Source organism: Notothenia coriiceps, unplaced genomic scaffold (assembly GCF_000735185.1).
Source record: "Notothenia coriiceps isolate Sejong01 unplaced genomic scaffold, NC01 NC01_scaffold00014908, whole genome shotgun sequence".
NCBI classification, from domain to species: domain Eukaryota; kingdom Metazoa; phylum Chordata; class Actinopteri; order Perciformes; family Nototheniidae; genus Notothenia; species Notothenia coriiceps.
The window spans coordinates 560-15,007 of NW_011347609.1; the positions used below are offsets into that span (position 1 = coordinate 560).

The window sequence follows — 14,448 nt, forward strand, 5'->3', positions numbered from 1 at the left end:
ATTTGTCAGAAAAATCGCAATTAGATATTTTCCCAAAATCGTGGAAATGTGGAGCACAGCACTTCTGATTGGTGTGGATGACTGACACACAAGAACAACAACAACAACAAAATCGCAGGTTTTGCGATTTGATAATTACATTTTAAAATCGCGATTTCGATTTAAAATCGATTAATCGTTCAGCCCTACTATGGACCTGGTTTCTTGCATGCATCTATTTTGTTGGAACAAAGGTTTAACATGTTGACTGACGGGAACCTGATGAAGGTGGTGGGCTGCATGGAGCGTATCCGCTGTTTACCCTTGTACTCGCTACCCTGCTGGGTTGGACACAAATAATTCTGATTGCCTGCATCCTTCATGCCAACCAGCATGCCAGATAGGCTTTTCCGTAAAAATGGCCCACCATTTACCCAAAATGATCTGCTAAGTAGTTTCTGCCAAATCAGTTGTGTTAGAAAAGCTAGGCTAACGTTTATATTTAAAAGACACAAGAGATCTGTATTCCACACCTCACAATTTTTATAGTGTAGGAATTTACTTTTCTCCAGTTTTCCAGCAGGGTAAGAGTCTCTTCAGGCAATCTGATAACCTGACCCTGACCTTTGACCTCCTGTGCCCGAGCCAGAGAAGAAAATCAATACAGTATCATATTATATTACTTAGTGCATCATTCTGCCACTTACATCGTCTAGATCTCTGCTTCAGATGACCCCTTTTATCTGACTTGGGAGAATATTACATGGCAGTTTATTTTAAGAAGACAGTCATTGTTGTAAAGGCTGATAATGAGGATGATGAACATGAAAACGTGGTGGCTAATGACAACATCAGTGATTTATGGGATGCATTATGAACAAGGTTAATGGATGATGATATTTTGATGATGATGATGATGGTTGTCTTGCATTTAGCACAAAAGCGCTAATGGTTCCTATTAAACATTAAAGCATTCCCTTTATGGCCCACATATGGGCCCATAATGCTGTTAGCACTTTGAGTTACAATTAAGAGTCTCTACAACACAAAACAGCTCTCTCCATGCAGGTTGATTTTGCAGGAGTAGTGTTAAAATGACAAATGCACTTATACACTCTGCTTGTCTGTGAGCAGGATGAGATGGAGGAGTTGAGGTCTGAGATGCTGGAGATGAGGGACATGTACATGGAGGACGACGTCTACCAGCTGCAGGACTTACGGCAACAGATGGAGCAGGTAAGACTGTGCAGGACTAGCCGGATAAATGAAAGCACTCTCAATTAATCTGTGACCTCATTTTTTGTTATATCCTGTTATGAAATGTTATGCCGAGTCGTTGAGGTAAAAGCATTTTCTTTATACACCGGTTGATTTGGCCATGTTTGCTTCTTTAACATATCTTCTTTCAGACTAAAATAAAAATAAATAGGTGTAAACATTTAAACATTTTGTTTATATACTTTTTAGATTTATACTAATTCCACCAAAAGTTAGCATTAGATAATGCCTCAATTTATATTCAAATAGTTCATTTCAGAAAAATGCTGAAATATTGGTTTTGTTACAACTGGAAAAGTTTTGTTTTGATATCTTTTAGTTAATATTTTTTAAATGTTCTCAAAATGAGTTACTTCTCAAACTTCTAGCAGCACTTAACATACCCCAAGTTTGCTTTTTAATGGCTGACAGTAGTTCTTGATTGATAAGAGCGATACAAAGAGATATAGAGAATTTAAATGTGGCTTTATCCAATGCTCATACTTTTGTTCTGGAAATAAATGCAAATGAGCAAGTGTTTAATAAGATACTGCCTTACTTGCATATTTAATGCATTTCAAAAACTGATTGCCCTAATGTTACCAACTGAGGAACTTAATTAAGTCAAAAATATTTTCCCATATACTTGCAGTGCCTCACTTTACATATATAAAATAGATGGATGCTACACATTTCTGGAAGCAGGGAAGTAAAATGATGGACAATCAATCATCTGAATCTTTGAGATAAAGGTGCTACACAAGTCCTGGTGCATTATGGATGTCTGTATTTCTTCTTTTGTATTTTGATAACTGCTGCCTGGTGAATTTCCCTTGAAGCTACATAATTAATATGAAACCGCTTCATCCACTCACACTGCTGCTGTTTCTCAGGCTAACAAGACCTGCCGCATCCTGCAGTACCGGCTGAGGAAGGCAGAGCGACGCTCTCTGCGCGTGGCCCAAACAGGGCAGGTGGATGGAGAACTGATACGAACACTGGAGCAGGACGTCAAAGTAAGTGTCCGTGAGGTTCTGAAATGTTAGATACAGTATTAGCATGATTGGGAAATGAGAAATCTGGAAAAAGATGTCTAGTGAAGCTTAATTATTTAATTTAAAGTGCTAAGTCTTCTGTCAAAAAGCTCTGAGTTCTTAGTTAACTACAATTAAAAAAAAATTAGAATGTTATTTCCGCTTCTTCTAAACGTCTTCTAAATCCATAGAGGAAAACTCGGATTGTGTGGAAATGTTAAAATAAGTCTCAACTAGACATTGTTATTCTTCCATTTAGTTCACTGTTAAGATTTGCTTGTGTAAAAACACAAATTTTGCATTTAGTAAATTATATTATAACAACTTTTACATTAAACTAGCAGAAATGATCTTGTTAGGAACATCCAATGTATTTTCGGGCTCTGATCTGACTTAAATATGTCTGAATGTTGCCACAACATGCGGTTTTGTTTCTGGTGGTGTTTATATTTTGTGAGACAGTTCTTATGATCCTTTTCATCACACTGTCAAAGTCACAAGACTGTGGTCAAGCCAGGCTTCCTCTAATTTGCATAAGGAATTTCCCTGTTTCAAATGTATATGCTAGTCCCACTGTCTGAGAAACACTGAGCACTGCATTATGCCTTTCAATTGACCTCACACATGTTAACATACACAGATCCATCATTCTGTTACTAAAGAAACATGTGTTAAAGACTAACTACACACACAATTGTACTTTTAGACAACGCTCTTTTTTACTAGCGTCCTTCACAGTGCACATACTGTAAACACCAGTCATACCAATCAGGAACCCAGGAAAAGGTCCGTTATGCACGAACACACTGCGGGGTAAAGCTTCTGTGTGAGTGTTTTGTCACACTGACCCTGGATCATGGATGCACTCTGTCAAATTCACAATGTTCCGCCAACATTTTTCCATGTGATGGGGGATACAATGAGGCCTTTATACCCTTTAAGAGAGAGTGTGAGAGTGAGACTGTGATGTCACTCTCCGAAGGGCTTTCCGCCGGCTGTCGCTGTCTGTCTCTCCACTGCTGTCTCACCATCTGGTTGTTTTTGGGAGAAGGAATGAAGAAAAGAGGGGAAGGAAGGAGGAAGGAGGGAGGGAGGGATGGAAAAGGATGAGTGTACATCCTGTGTCTCTGAGGATGAAAAAAGGGGGATTTGTCACTTTTTGAAAATTCAAATCAGCCAATCAGAGGCAGAAGACGAGGCCGGAGCAAAACATGAAAAAAAAAGAAAAGAGAAACGCAAAACAAAAAGAAAAACATTCAAATAGATTTGAATAGAGGTCTTACTCGAATTTAAATGTTTAGGAGCCAATGGTAGCGTTGGGATAAGGAGTGGGAGGGTGAGGTCAGAAATTATTGAGAAAAAGTAAAAGCTTGGGGAATAAAATGAGTTAAGTCTACATCTGTTGGCTGCATTGGCAAAGAGGGGTCATAAACACAGGATATGGAAAAATATACACAGCAGGGAAACAAACCCGACCTCTCTCACAACACATGGCTGATTATGTCGTCTTGCCGCCTGAGACTCAGACAGCAGTTCAAGTTACAACATGGTGTGTGTGTGTGTGTGGGCGTGTGTGTGTGTGCGTGTTTGTGTGCATTAATCCCATGCTAAGCTTCTCTTTTGCCCGCCTCTCACAGTCACTTCTGTGTTTATTCTAGTGGCTTTATCATTAGCTTTATAAAAACAGACACTCATCTCATGCCCCCATGACTCAATAATACTGATTGAGCTCTAATGGAAAATAACTTAACCAGCATTAAAAAAAGTAGACTTTAGTTGAGCCATCTAAATAATCTCAAATCAAAAAAGGTTTGAATACCAAAAGTAACAGCTGTTAAATCTGTGGACATCAAATGCTCCATCTGTCTTCAACATGCTATTTGTTCTGATGCTAAATGCTAATTCAGGTAAATGAGTTGGACCCACGACAAAGAAAACACTTTACCTGCACCCACACATTCACTTAACACAGGAGCCTAGTACTATTTACTTTTGTCTGCATCATCACCAACTAGCATCTTCAGCTAACAGCATGCTAGTTAACAACAACTAGCTTACAACATATCATAAATATCATCAGGTACCTCACATTAGCAAGCAACAAATCATACATTATGAAAGCTAACTGCTGCTGCTTTATTCAGCTGTACAGATTAAAAAAGGAATGCAATTTAGCATGGATGTTCTTCCCTACGATGGTAAAGGTAGCAGTGTCCAACCTGGGCTAATGTGCCTATATACGCTACATGGACAAAAGGAGTTTCTATATTTAGCATGCAGGTAATGCTTACTTTTTATTACGTTTCCCCCTTATTTGTTGTTTATTGACTGAAAAAAACATGATTCTTTAAAAAGGTTACTTGAATTAGATGTTCCTAAATCCCCAAGAGTTCTTTTAAAATCGTTTTATAATTAGACTCTCATTGCCTTACAATAAATGAGCCCCTCTTGGAATGAGTACAAATCAAGAAATGTTTCATAAAATAGCAAGAGATTGCTATTTCTGGTGATTACAGAGTCCCTCTCAGTGATGGAAAGGAAATGAGTGTTTACCGTCTGATTTGACCTTGACTTGCTGAGCTGCTTTACAAAATAAATTGGCTTAACTGCTGTTGATGCGTTAAGGCCCTGATGTGATGACTCACTCACATGCAAATGCTCACAAATTGGCTAAAGCACACACAGACTTAAACTGACGCACTGAAAGACACTCATAACCCTCTACCGTCTTTCTTTTTCCCACTCACTTGACATTTAATGCTCCTAGAAGGAGAATATGGGGGCTTAAATGTCGGGGAAAGATGGAGAAAAGATAGAAAGAGAATCACAACAAGAATATTAACTGAAAAAAACATCTTATAACATAAGTCACATGCGCTTATTTATGCTGTTTTAGTAATCTTGTGCTTTTCGGCATCCATTGTGAGTGTGTGTTACGCCTGTCAGAGTCTGCTTGAGAATGTCTGACATCATTTCCTGTCCGTTTCGCACACTTCTCTCATTCCCACAGGCCACAGACATCTGGACACTCACACACAGGAAATAGTTGTGAGGATTCTCATGATGTCAACACACCAGTTGTACTTGATCCCCAGAGACAGTCATTTGTGCATTTGCCTTGAAGGCCTGAACATAATAGATATCTAACACTGATGGTCTCTACCCGGTCTCTTAGGTAAAAAATATGTTGAGTGAACCGATCCTTTGAAAGTAACATACAACATTTTGGAAATTATACAATATATTTTTGCCTCACCAGGTGTTCGACAGTTTCATCTCTCTGCCTCGATTATAGAGACTGGTTGGATATGTTTAGCTTAGCTAGCGGCTTGTTGCCCAAATAAGGAGACACCACCACTACAGTCATGATTTTAAACCAGGACAGCTTTATGATGCTTTGTTTAATATTTTTGCCAGGCGTGCCACCAATGTATATTCTGTCCTAATTGTAAAGTTAACATTACATATACAGTGAATGTATTTGTTTGATGCAGTCCATTGTTTTTAAGAGCAAGCTCAAGCATTTCTCTTTATGTTGTCATTCGAGGTTTGCTCTGGATCTCTTCTCAGTTTTTTCCCACCTACACTGATTTATATATCTCACTTGAATAATTTTTTACAGTAGTAATTCTGCATCCTCATCCCCTGAAAATTAAATTCCCTTTAAACTAAACTACATTGTCAGTTATATTGGGCCGTATCACAACGCGTTTTTTGATCAAAGTCAAATACAGAACTTCTACCAAGGAGAACGCTCTTTATGTAACACAGACTTTTTAAAATTAACTTCTATAAGTTAAATGACTTATAACTTCTTCATTTTAAGCCAAACCTTGATCTTGTTTAAAATTGAGCCAAGTACTTTGTTGCCAAAACATAACCAAATGTGTCAGTGTTCTGTTGCGTCTTTTGTTGTTGTTGCAATTTACAAAGTTAACATCACGTTTAAAATTGTGAGTTTAATCTGGGAGAAAACACAATTCCATCAACAACAACAAAAACAATGCAATAAGCAGTTTAAATGTATCTGAACTTAATGTTGTACACACTTCAATTTTCCAGTAGCAACAGATGGTGTATCTATAGTAAAGCGGTAGGTGGTGTGTGTCCTTCCTGCAGATTATAAGAGTAATCCTGCTGGACCTCTTACTCCCTCAAAGACGCATAGTTGTGAAGACCCTTATTGAGATGATACTTTAACTAGCTTCTTACCCTAAAATCCACTACAACATCACCAACAGTCTACATTTTCACAAAGGCATTTTGAAGAATGGAAGATCTGACCTACACTAAAACTGGTCCTCACAAATAAAGAAGCAGAGGAGGTGACACACACGCAGTCATTAGATTAGAGCCTGGAAGCAGCAGTATCCGGTACATTTATCTGAACAGGGCCAGTTCTCAGCCTCATCTCCATATGTTACAATATGTGTGTGTGTGTCTGCATGTGTGTACTTATGTGTGTACTTATGTGTGTGTCTGGCCGAGAGAGATAGAGTGCTAAAACTGGATTTGGTTCAATTCTTCTGTGTATGAGCTCCAGTGAAGTGTTCCTCTTGCATCTTTTACACCCACACCAACACACACATGCACACATCCTAACCCCCACTCTTGCAACATGTGTCATGCACACATTGGATGAAGTACAGTTTCCATGCCAGTATCAGTCATAACATCCCTGTTCCCACCAGGAACTGTGGTTTCCTCTTTTGTGTGTATGTGTGTGTGTGTGTGTGTGTCAACATTGGACAAAGTAGTTTTAACACTTTTCCACTGATTATTTCTACTTTTGTAGTTTTGACAGCACTTTACAAATTGCAAATTACTTCTCGCTAGCCAAGTCCTAGCAATAGTATTTCAAATAGAAAATGTAATTAGCATACTGTTGTGCTAATATAACTCTTGGACAGTTTTAAAGCTTACTTGGAGGAAGAAGTGTTTAGATGCATGCCTTAATTGTCACTCAAAGACAGTATGCTTTACTTTCCCAAGCAAACCACCATGAAGAAGCCCAGGGGCAACTTTCAATCCGAAGGTTGTGGGTTCGATCCGAGCCCTTGCGGTCAACATGTCGATGTATCCTTGGTCAAGATACTTAACCCCAAGTTGCTCCCGATGGCATGGCATAATCTTCCCCAAACTAAATCAAGAGCATAGCAGAGTCACTATTGTTGCTGTACTGTAAACTCTGTTATTGTAGCATCTTGTTTTGGGAAATTATGCTAAGTTGGTTATTCAACAGAACTAAACATTACTTACACTCCTAAGTGTTGGTATTGTGGCTATTCAAGACATATTTAAACAGCGGAAAGTTAAATATAGATACAATCTTCTCCTACTTTAGTCAGCTTTTCCCACTACAGTCTGCTGGTGTTGATGCATTTCACTGCATGTGAAAAGGAGAGTGTTAGAAAGTGAAGGATGATTTGGTTTGACTAGTGATTGACTCCCTCATTAGAGCATCTTGCGCATTGTTTCGGAACGGGAAAGAAATCCAAAGATGACAGACCTGCCGCACATAGTTATGTTTGCTACACTGTGATTGGACTATCGCTGTTCAGTTTCGCTCAAATGATTAGCTGAAGATTCAATCTAGAGATAATTGACAAGTTGGACAAACTCAAAGTCTTTATCAAGGAAAAATGCAAAACATACAGCGGTTTGAACCTCTAAAACTTTAAAATGTGCTTTTTGTTTCATATTGTAAATATTTAATTTATTTTGGATTTTCACTGCTGGTCAACAAATCAAGCAAACTGAAGTTTGGGAGCCATTTATCACTATTTCTGACATTATATCGACTGAGCATTTAATTGAAAAAATAATATGGCGATAATTCGATAATGTAAACAATCACTAGTCCTATCAAGAAATCCTGCAAATACAACCAGCCCAAACACAACAGCAAATATTCTAAGGCATAGTCCTACAGCATATGTATGTGTGTCTGGATGTATGCTTGAACGGATGGGAGGACAGAATGGCAGTTTTTGATGTTCGAGGTGACATCACACTTTTCAACTGCCAAACATGCCAAGGATTGTGGTATTTATCACATTCCCCCACCCTCCCTTTCTCTTTTTATCTAAAGATAGATGGATCACAGCCTGTACTGGAACAGCTGTCAGGCCACTGCCTCACTCTCTCTTTCACACATAATGGTTTTATATATAGACACGAAGCAGATTACTTGTGATGTAACATCCTCTAAATGGGCGTCAAAAGGCCAGTGTCAAAAAGGTCAACGGCATCAACACTAGCTCTGGGTTTTCACTAAACACTGTAGTTCTTTCGAGAAGACTTGCTGAAATAAATGTAAACTCATTTTTGCAGCACTTTCCAACACAAATCTTAAATTGGTAGCAAGACAGAGAGCAGCTACATTAGGGATATGGAAATATAGTTAGTGTTTGACACACTGTGATGAGTTATAGTGGATGGGCTTCAGGGCTGTTAAGCTATTGAGTTGTGAAATTATGACATTAGAGAAACAAAAATGTACTACTACTTCAACTCTGTGCATGCAGCTTTATGCTTCCATGGTACTACTTTAAAAGGAAATCTCACACTTTATAAGCTATTGCATTTATCATTTGGCTTTATATTTGATACTTTTCAGATAAAGATATGCAAACAAATCAAGAAAATATGATATGGTATAGGTAAAGTATTATAATACTTCATTATGGCTGGTCACTCACTAATATTTTGGATTTAATGATATTTTGTTTCACTTTAAGCACCTGATGACCATTTAGAATAACTTATCATTTTAGTGTAATGCCATATAACAAGATTATATTGTATTATAAAACGGACAAGTCAAATCAAGCAATCTGATTGGTTCTTAGCCGTGATATACTGAGCGTATACCACGGGTAGAATTGTAAGTTACTTTTCACAACAAGTCAGTATCCCTCCGCGTCTGAGAAAAACAGTATACCATCGGGCTAGTTTGCTTTTCATACTGGAACAAGAAAGCAGCGGAGAAGTAACGGGGCAGAAGCTGGGCAGAAGCCCTCCTTTTTGACGCAGCGGTCCAGACATAGACATCAAACGGCAAAACATATTCAGTGTGCAGTTCCTTTGGCATTAGGGCAGGGATATCTAGATACGTTTGAAGGTTTAACATAATTAATTGTGCTACTTTTAAAGCAAGCAACGATGTTTTCAAATCTGTAATCAAAGAGGTCCGCAAAAACGCTATCGACCAATCAGATTGCTTGATTTGACTTGTCAGTTTTATAAATATATTTAAATTNTGAGGAAGGCAACGGAGGGAATATTTTATTTTGAACATCATTATTTACTAATAAAAACTATTTAAATTAGAGTGTGTATTTTTCTTTCATATTGCCACACTTGGTAACCGTTTTATAAAAGCAATAGCTCACGACAGGCTGTGGTATATGCTCATTATATCACAGCTAAGGGGCGTGGTTCGGCCCGATGCGAAGCGGAGGGTCGACAACCCCCTTAGCTGTGATATAATGAGCATATATCACGGCCTGAAGTTAATTATAACTACAGGAATTATAATACCCCATGATCCTTTCAACAACAAAAAAACCAATATGGAGTATAACTTGATCAACATGATTGACTATTATTGTTATAAATCATCTTAATTATTCACCAGTGCTCATAACTATTATTCTACTGTGCCAAAAGCAGATAACCAAGAATAATAAGTATGTTAATGATGCAATATAGACACTGAAAGTGCGACTGAAATGATAAACGTTCTAGAAGTATTTTAAAACTGTGCTTACAAAATAAGAGTTTGTAAATTCCCTAATGATGTTGCATAGAAAGTGCAATGTAACATTTCTGATGATCTGTAATGAAACGGGACTCACTAGCAGTTTATTTTAGTCTGTCAGCCATTTAAGAACCATGGATGCTATTATGAAATATTCCAAAAACCCTTCTTATGTATCTGCTTATCTAATAGCGGATGGTGCAGTACTTTCTTCTGTGATAAACTGAGGGGTTCAGCTAAACAGCGGGAAGTCGATAATTCTTCAGGGAGGCGCTCCTTGTAAGCACATTTCATAGCTCATTAAAAAAAACAATAAAGTCACCTCCAAGGTTGACTGTAAGACCTCGCATGCTCTCCACTTTCGCTGGAGTCATCGTTCCCCACCACAGCCTGTGATTTTATCAACAACCGACAGGACCGATTCAAAAGAGTGCTGAGGTAAATAAAACGGTGTGTTTCTGTCAGATTTAGCATCAGTATAAATGGATATGTTTTATTGTACTTGACAAGCAAATGTCAGCAAGCTAAAATATTCTGAGATAGACAAAAAGTATAAAAAACTCCCATAGATAAAATCCAACATGCATTCAACAATAAAAAATGTAATGTTCTTGGTTATTTGGAAAACAATACCATGACGAAGTCGGCTAAACACTTTGAGCCACAAATTACATTTTCCAGCAACAAAGGGCTTTTAGCTGCTGAGGTTGTTTTTATGAGCTGAGTGGTGTGATAAATTAATTTGAAGCTCTGTGTTTCTTACTGTCGCCTCAGAGCTGTCTGCAGACTTTCTCGGGTTTAAATGATTCCTCCCACACCAAACACATGAATGTTTCAGTAGGTTTTAGCCGTTCCTCTGTCAGTGCTCTGGGGCAGGACTGTCCCCAGACTGTACAGTTGCCACCCACTGCCCCTAAACAGGACATTTTAAATCTACAGGATAATTTTTTAATGTTGTGTTATTTTAAAGGAATACCTTCAAATGTTAGCTGTTTGAAAAGGACAAACTGTAATTAAAGGGGCCCTATTAATGCTAATTTTGCATATTTGCATTTGGTGCCTTTTACTGTGACATGTTGACATTCTTTAATGTACACAAATAAAATAAATAAAATAAAAGTGCTTTATATATCTCATACTGCCTGTGCTGCAGCACCTCTTTTCACCCTCTGTCTGAAACCAGATCACTGTCTGCTCTGATTGGTTAGCTGGCTGGCTCTGTTGTGATTGGTCAACCACTTAGAGATGTCCCGCGCCTTAGCCTATTACATACAATTTGTTGCTATCCAATAGAAGCGTGAGCGTTACATAGTGATGTCATTATGTTACCGCAGTAAACAAAGGAGTCCTAAGGACACGTTTCAGGCAGGGTGGGGGTGTGGGACAGAAACTCTGACTTTGAGAGCTAAACCTTTGCCGACCCTTTACATGCACAAAAACCCAAAAGGGGTTGTCTTCCATTTTATTTTTTTCATACAGGGTTAGGGTTCACATCTGTACGTTCAAAGAGAGATGGGTTGTGTTCAACCAGGAAGAAGGGAGAGACTGCAAGCCTCTGTTAAAGAAGAAAAATAGACTTTACAAGATCTCCACATTGACTTTGTGTTGTTTCTTCTTATGTCCTTCCTTGGCCCATTCTACACCCTTTTACAGGGTTTCATAAAAATAGGGCCAGTCATTTTTCTGCAATCCCTCTTGAAAACAGACAGTGATGGTTTATAAATGTTATTCCATTTGGAGTGGGGATGAGGTTTAGCTCTGTGTTCTATTGTTTACTTCCACCTGCCCAAGGGATACAAACTGAAAATAGCTTGTAGTTAATCGGGTAGAGCATCTTATATATTTTTAATGATATTAATGTACTTTTGGATACAGTCACTGATATAAATACCTTAAGGAATTAAAATTAAACAACAAATAAACCAAACATAACCTCCCTTGCAGAGGTTGAGCTAAGCTAGATGTCACATACAGGGCTTGGAAAAACATCAACTCCTCACGTTAATCCGGAGAAAGCCCTTTTAATGAGTTCAAAACTCATGATAAAGTTTGAATCATAAAAAGTAGTAGTGCGCACACACACACACACACACACACACACACACACACACACACACACACACACACTCACACAGCACCCGAACTGAATCTTAATTAGATCCTATAGCTCTGTTGCTGGGTAGAAACAAAAGCTCCAATGGCGGTAAATTCCTACACACTTCCCTTTAACATAGAAGAACAATGCAGCATTTATTAGATGTCAAACACTAACAAAGGAGCTTTGAAGAAGAGGAGAGGAGGTGGAGATTGAGATAGAGGGTTGATGAAGAACCATAAACCCAAACCCATTAAACAAACCATTAGTTAAAGCAGTTTTCTCCTCAAATATAGATGTTCCTATAAAAAAAATAAGCATAATCAATTATCAGTTAATCAATCACTGTCTCGGCCCAATTGGATCCACTTAATGGTTTATTGGCTTTGAGGCAAAAAACATTAGGAACTTCTATGTGTTTTAAGACTGTAATACTTCTGATGTTCTGGAGAGTGACAGAGAAATTGATATTCAACTCTTGTTTGGTTAAAGTGATGATCCGTAAGATCCATGTTTGTTCATTAATAATCTGCATACTCAGTTATTGCTGCTGTTGTGTGTCTCCATTTCACGCCCCGCAAAACCCTGCCAATCAAATATTGTGGGCGGGAGTTTGAATACATCTTCTATTTGAATTACATTTTATGAAATCTATATGGCATGTAATGAAGCCTCCAGGAAGTACACTGCACCAGGCTGTACAGTCAGTATAGGGGTCACAGTGGCTAAGAATACAGGAAGTTAGCATTATTCTTATTTTTTTATGACGTTAGCTCCATTAACGTATAGAAGTTTTTGTTGTTACATGGTCTTGATTCCTTTATTCATAAAGATAATGCTGAAACGCAAAAATAAAATAAATAAAATAAAAACCATATGTTTGTATATAAGTCTATATGTGATAGAAACTGTAGTTCAATACACAATATGACTAGAATGAGCTGCTTACTGTGCAGCTACAAAAAAGGGAAATATTGTAGATGGTGGTGCAAAGGCTCCAGTGAGTGACCGCTTGGAAAATCCATAAATGAATAAATAAGTCCTAAGAAAGAAAAATCTGTTTGATGGTACATCTTTGATAACTTCCTGTACAGCATATTCAATTTTTTTATACCTGCCGAATAACATCCGCAAGATGTGTGTTTTCACAAGCAACAGTAACTTTAATCAACTGGGTTTAGGTTGAACCATAATGACTGAGTGGTACAAATGTATTTTTATTGTCAGAGGATTGTAATCAGGTATTCAATTATCAGACGATTAAATAAAAATTGAGAATTGGATGGAAAGTGGTGAAGCAGATGAAATAACACAAATAAATGAGACTCACCATTGTGACTGAAACTCTGAAAGGAGAACTCTAAGAAACCATTGAAACAGGAGAATCACACGCATTAAAAAAACATGAATTGGCGTGTGGGGGAGCTCAGGGAGCCGTTGGGTATAGAGTGAGAGTGGGCTGTACAGAGGGGCATTGTGGGACTCAGCTGCACACTGGCACTGGTTCCAACACACATATGCAGACACACAGTCATACTCTGGTACACAGACTCACACTAAATATACACAATTAGAAATTGTGTTCAGAGAGTTTGTAGATGAGCATTGCAAGTGTGAATAACACACACACACACACACACACACACACACACACACACACACACACACACACACACACACACACACACACACACACACACATGATATTGAACAAGACACACACCCATGCAGACAGCCACTCTCATTTGTAAAGTATAAACTATGCTGAATTCAGAATTAAGTAAATCTGCCCTCATACAGATCTCACATAACAGCTACAGATTTATCTCTCAAAAGTGAAAAGAACATTCTATACAAAAATATAATAGTGGTAACAAGTTATTAGAATGACACACAGTTATGCTTTTTTTTTCTTTCCTGTTGTGTGTTATATAGTTTTTTTTGCATGTAAATGGCCTCCAAAGGCTAAAATCCCCCCCTGCCTAAAACACCTCCTTTGGACTCCTTTTTTTACTTCCACCACACAGTGACATCACAATGTAACACTCACACTTCTGTTCGCTAGCTCTCCAACACATTGTTGTTGATAGGCTAAGGGGGGGGACATCTCTGAGCAGTTGACCAATCACAACAGAGCAGGCCAGCTAACCAATCAGAGCAGACTGGGCTCTGGTTTCAGACAGGGGGTGAAAAGAGGTGCAGCAGCACAGGCAGTATGAGACAAATAAAGAGCTTTTTGAACATTAAAGCATGGAGACACAGTAAATAGATATATGAATATGATCACTGTAAGAGTACATTCATGAACAACAGAAGATTCT

The 14,448-nt window shown here is 38.2% G+C and overlaps 1 protein-coding gene across 1 annotated transcript in view; it reads left to right on the forward strand.

Annotated features, from left to right (window-relative positions):
• Positions 1 to 240: 240 nt before the first annotated feature.
• LOC104948700 (protein SOGA1-like) overlaps positions 241 to 14,448 on the forward strand; it is a gene marked incomplete at its 3' end in the record, with an annotated part of 16,235 nt that continues 2,027 nt past the window's right edge. The window contains exons 1-3 of the mRNA XM_010774920.1: positions 241 to 324; positions 1,114 to 1,215; positions 2,130 to 2,252. Coding sequence (XP_010773222.1) covers positions 241 to 324; positions 1,114 to 1,215; positions 2,130 to 2,252 — 309 coding nt within the window. The remainder of the gene's footprint in view (positions 325 to 1,113; positions 1,216 to 2,129; positions 2,253 to 14,448) is intronic.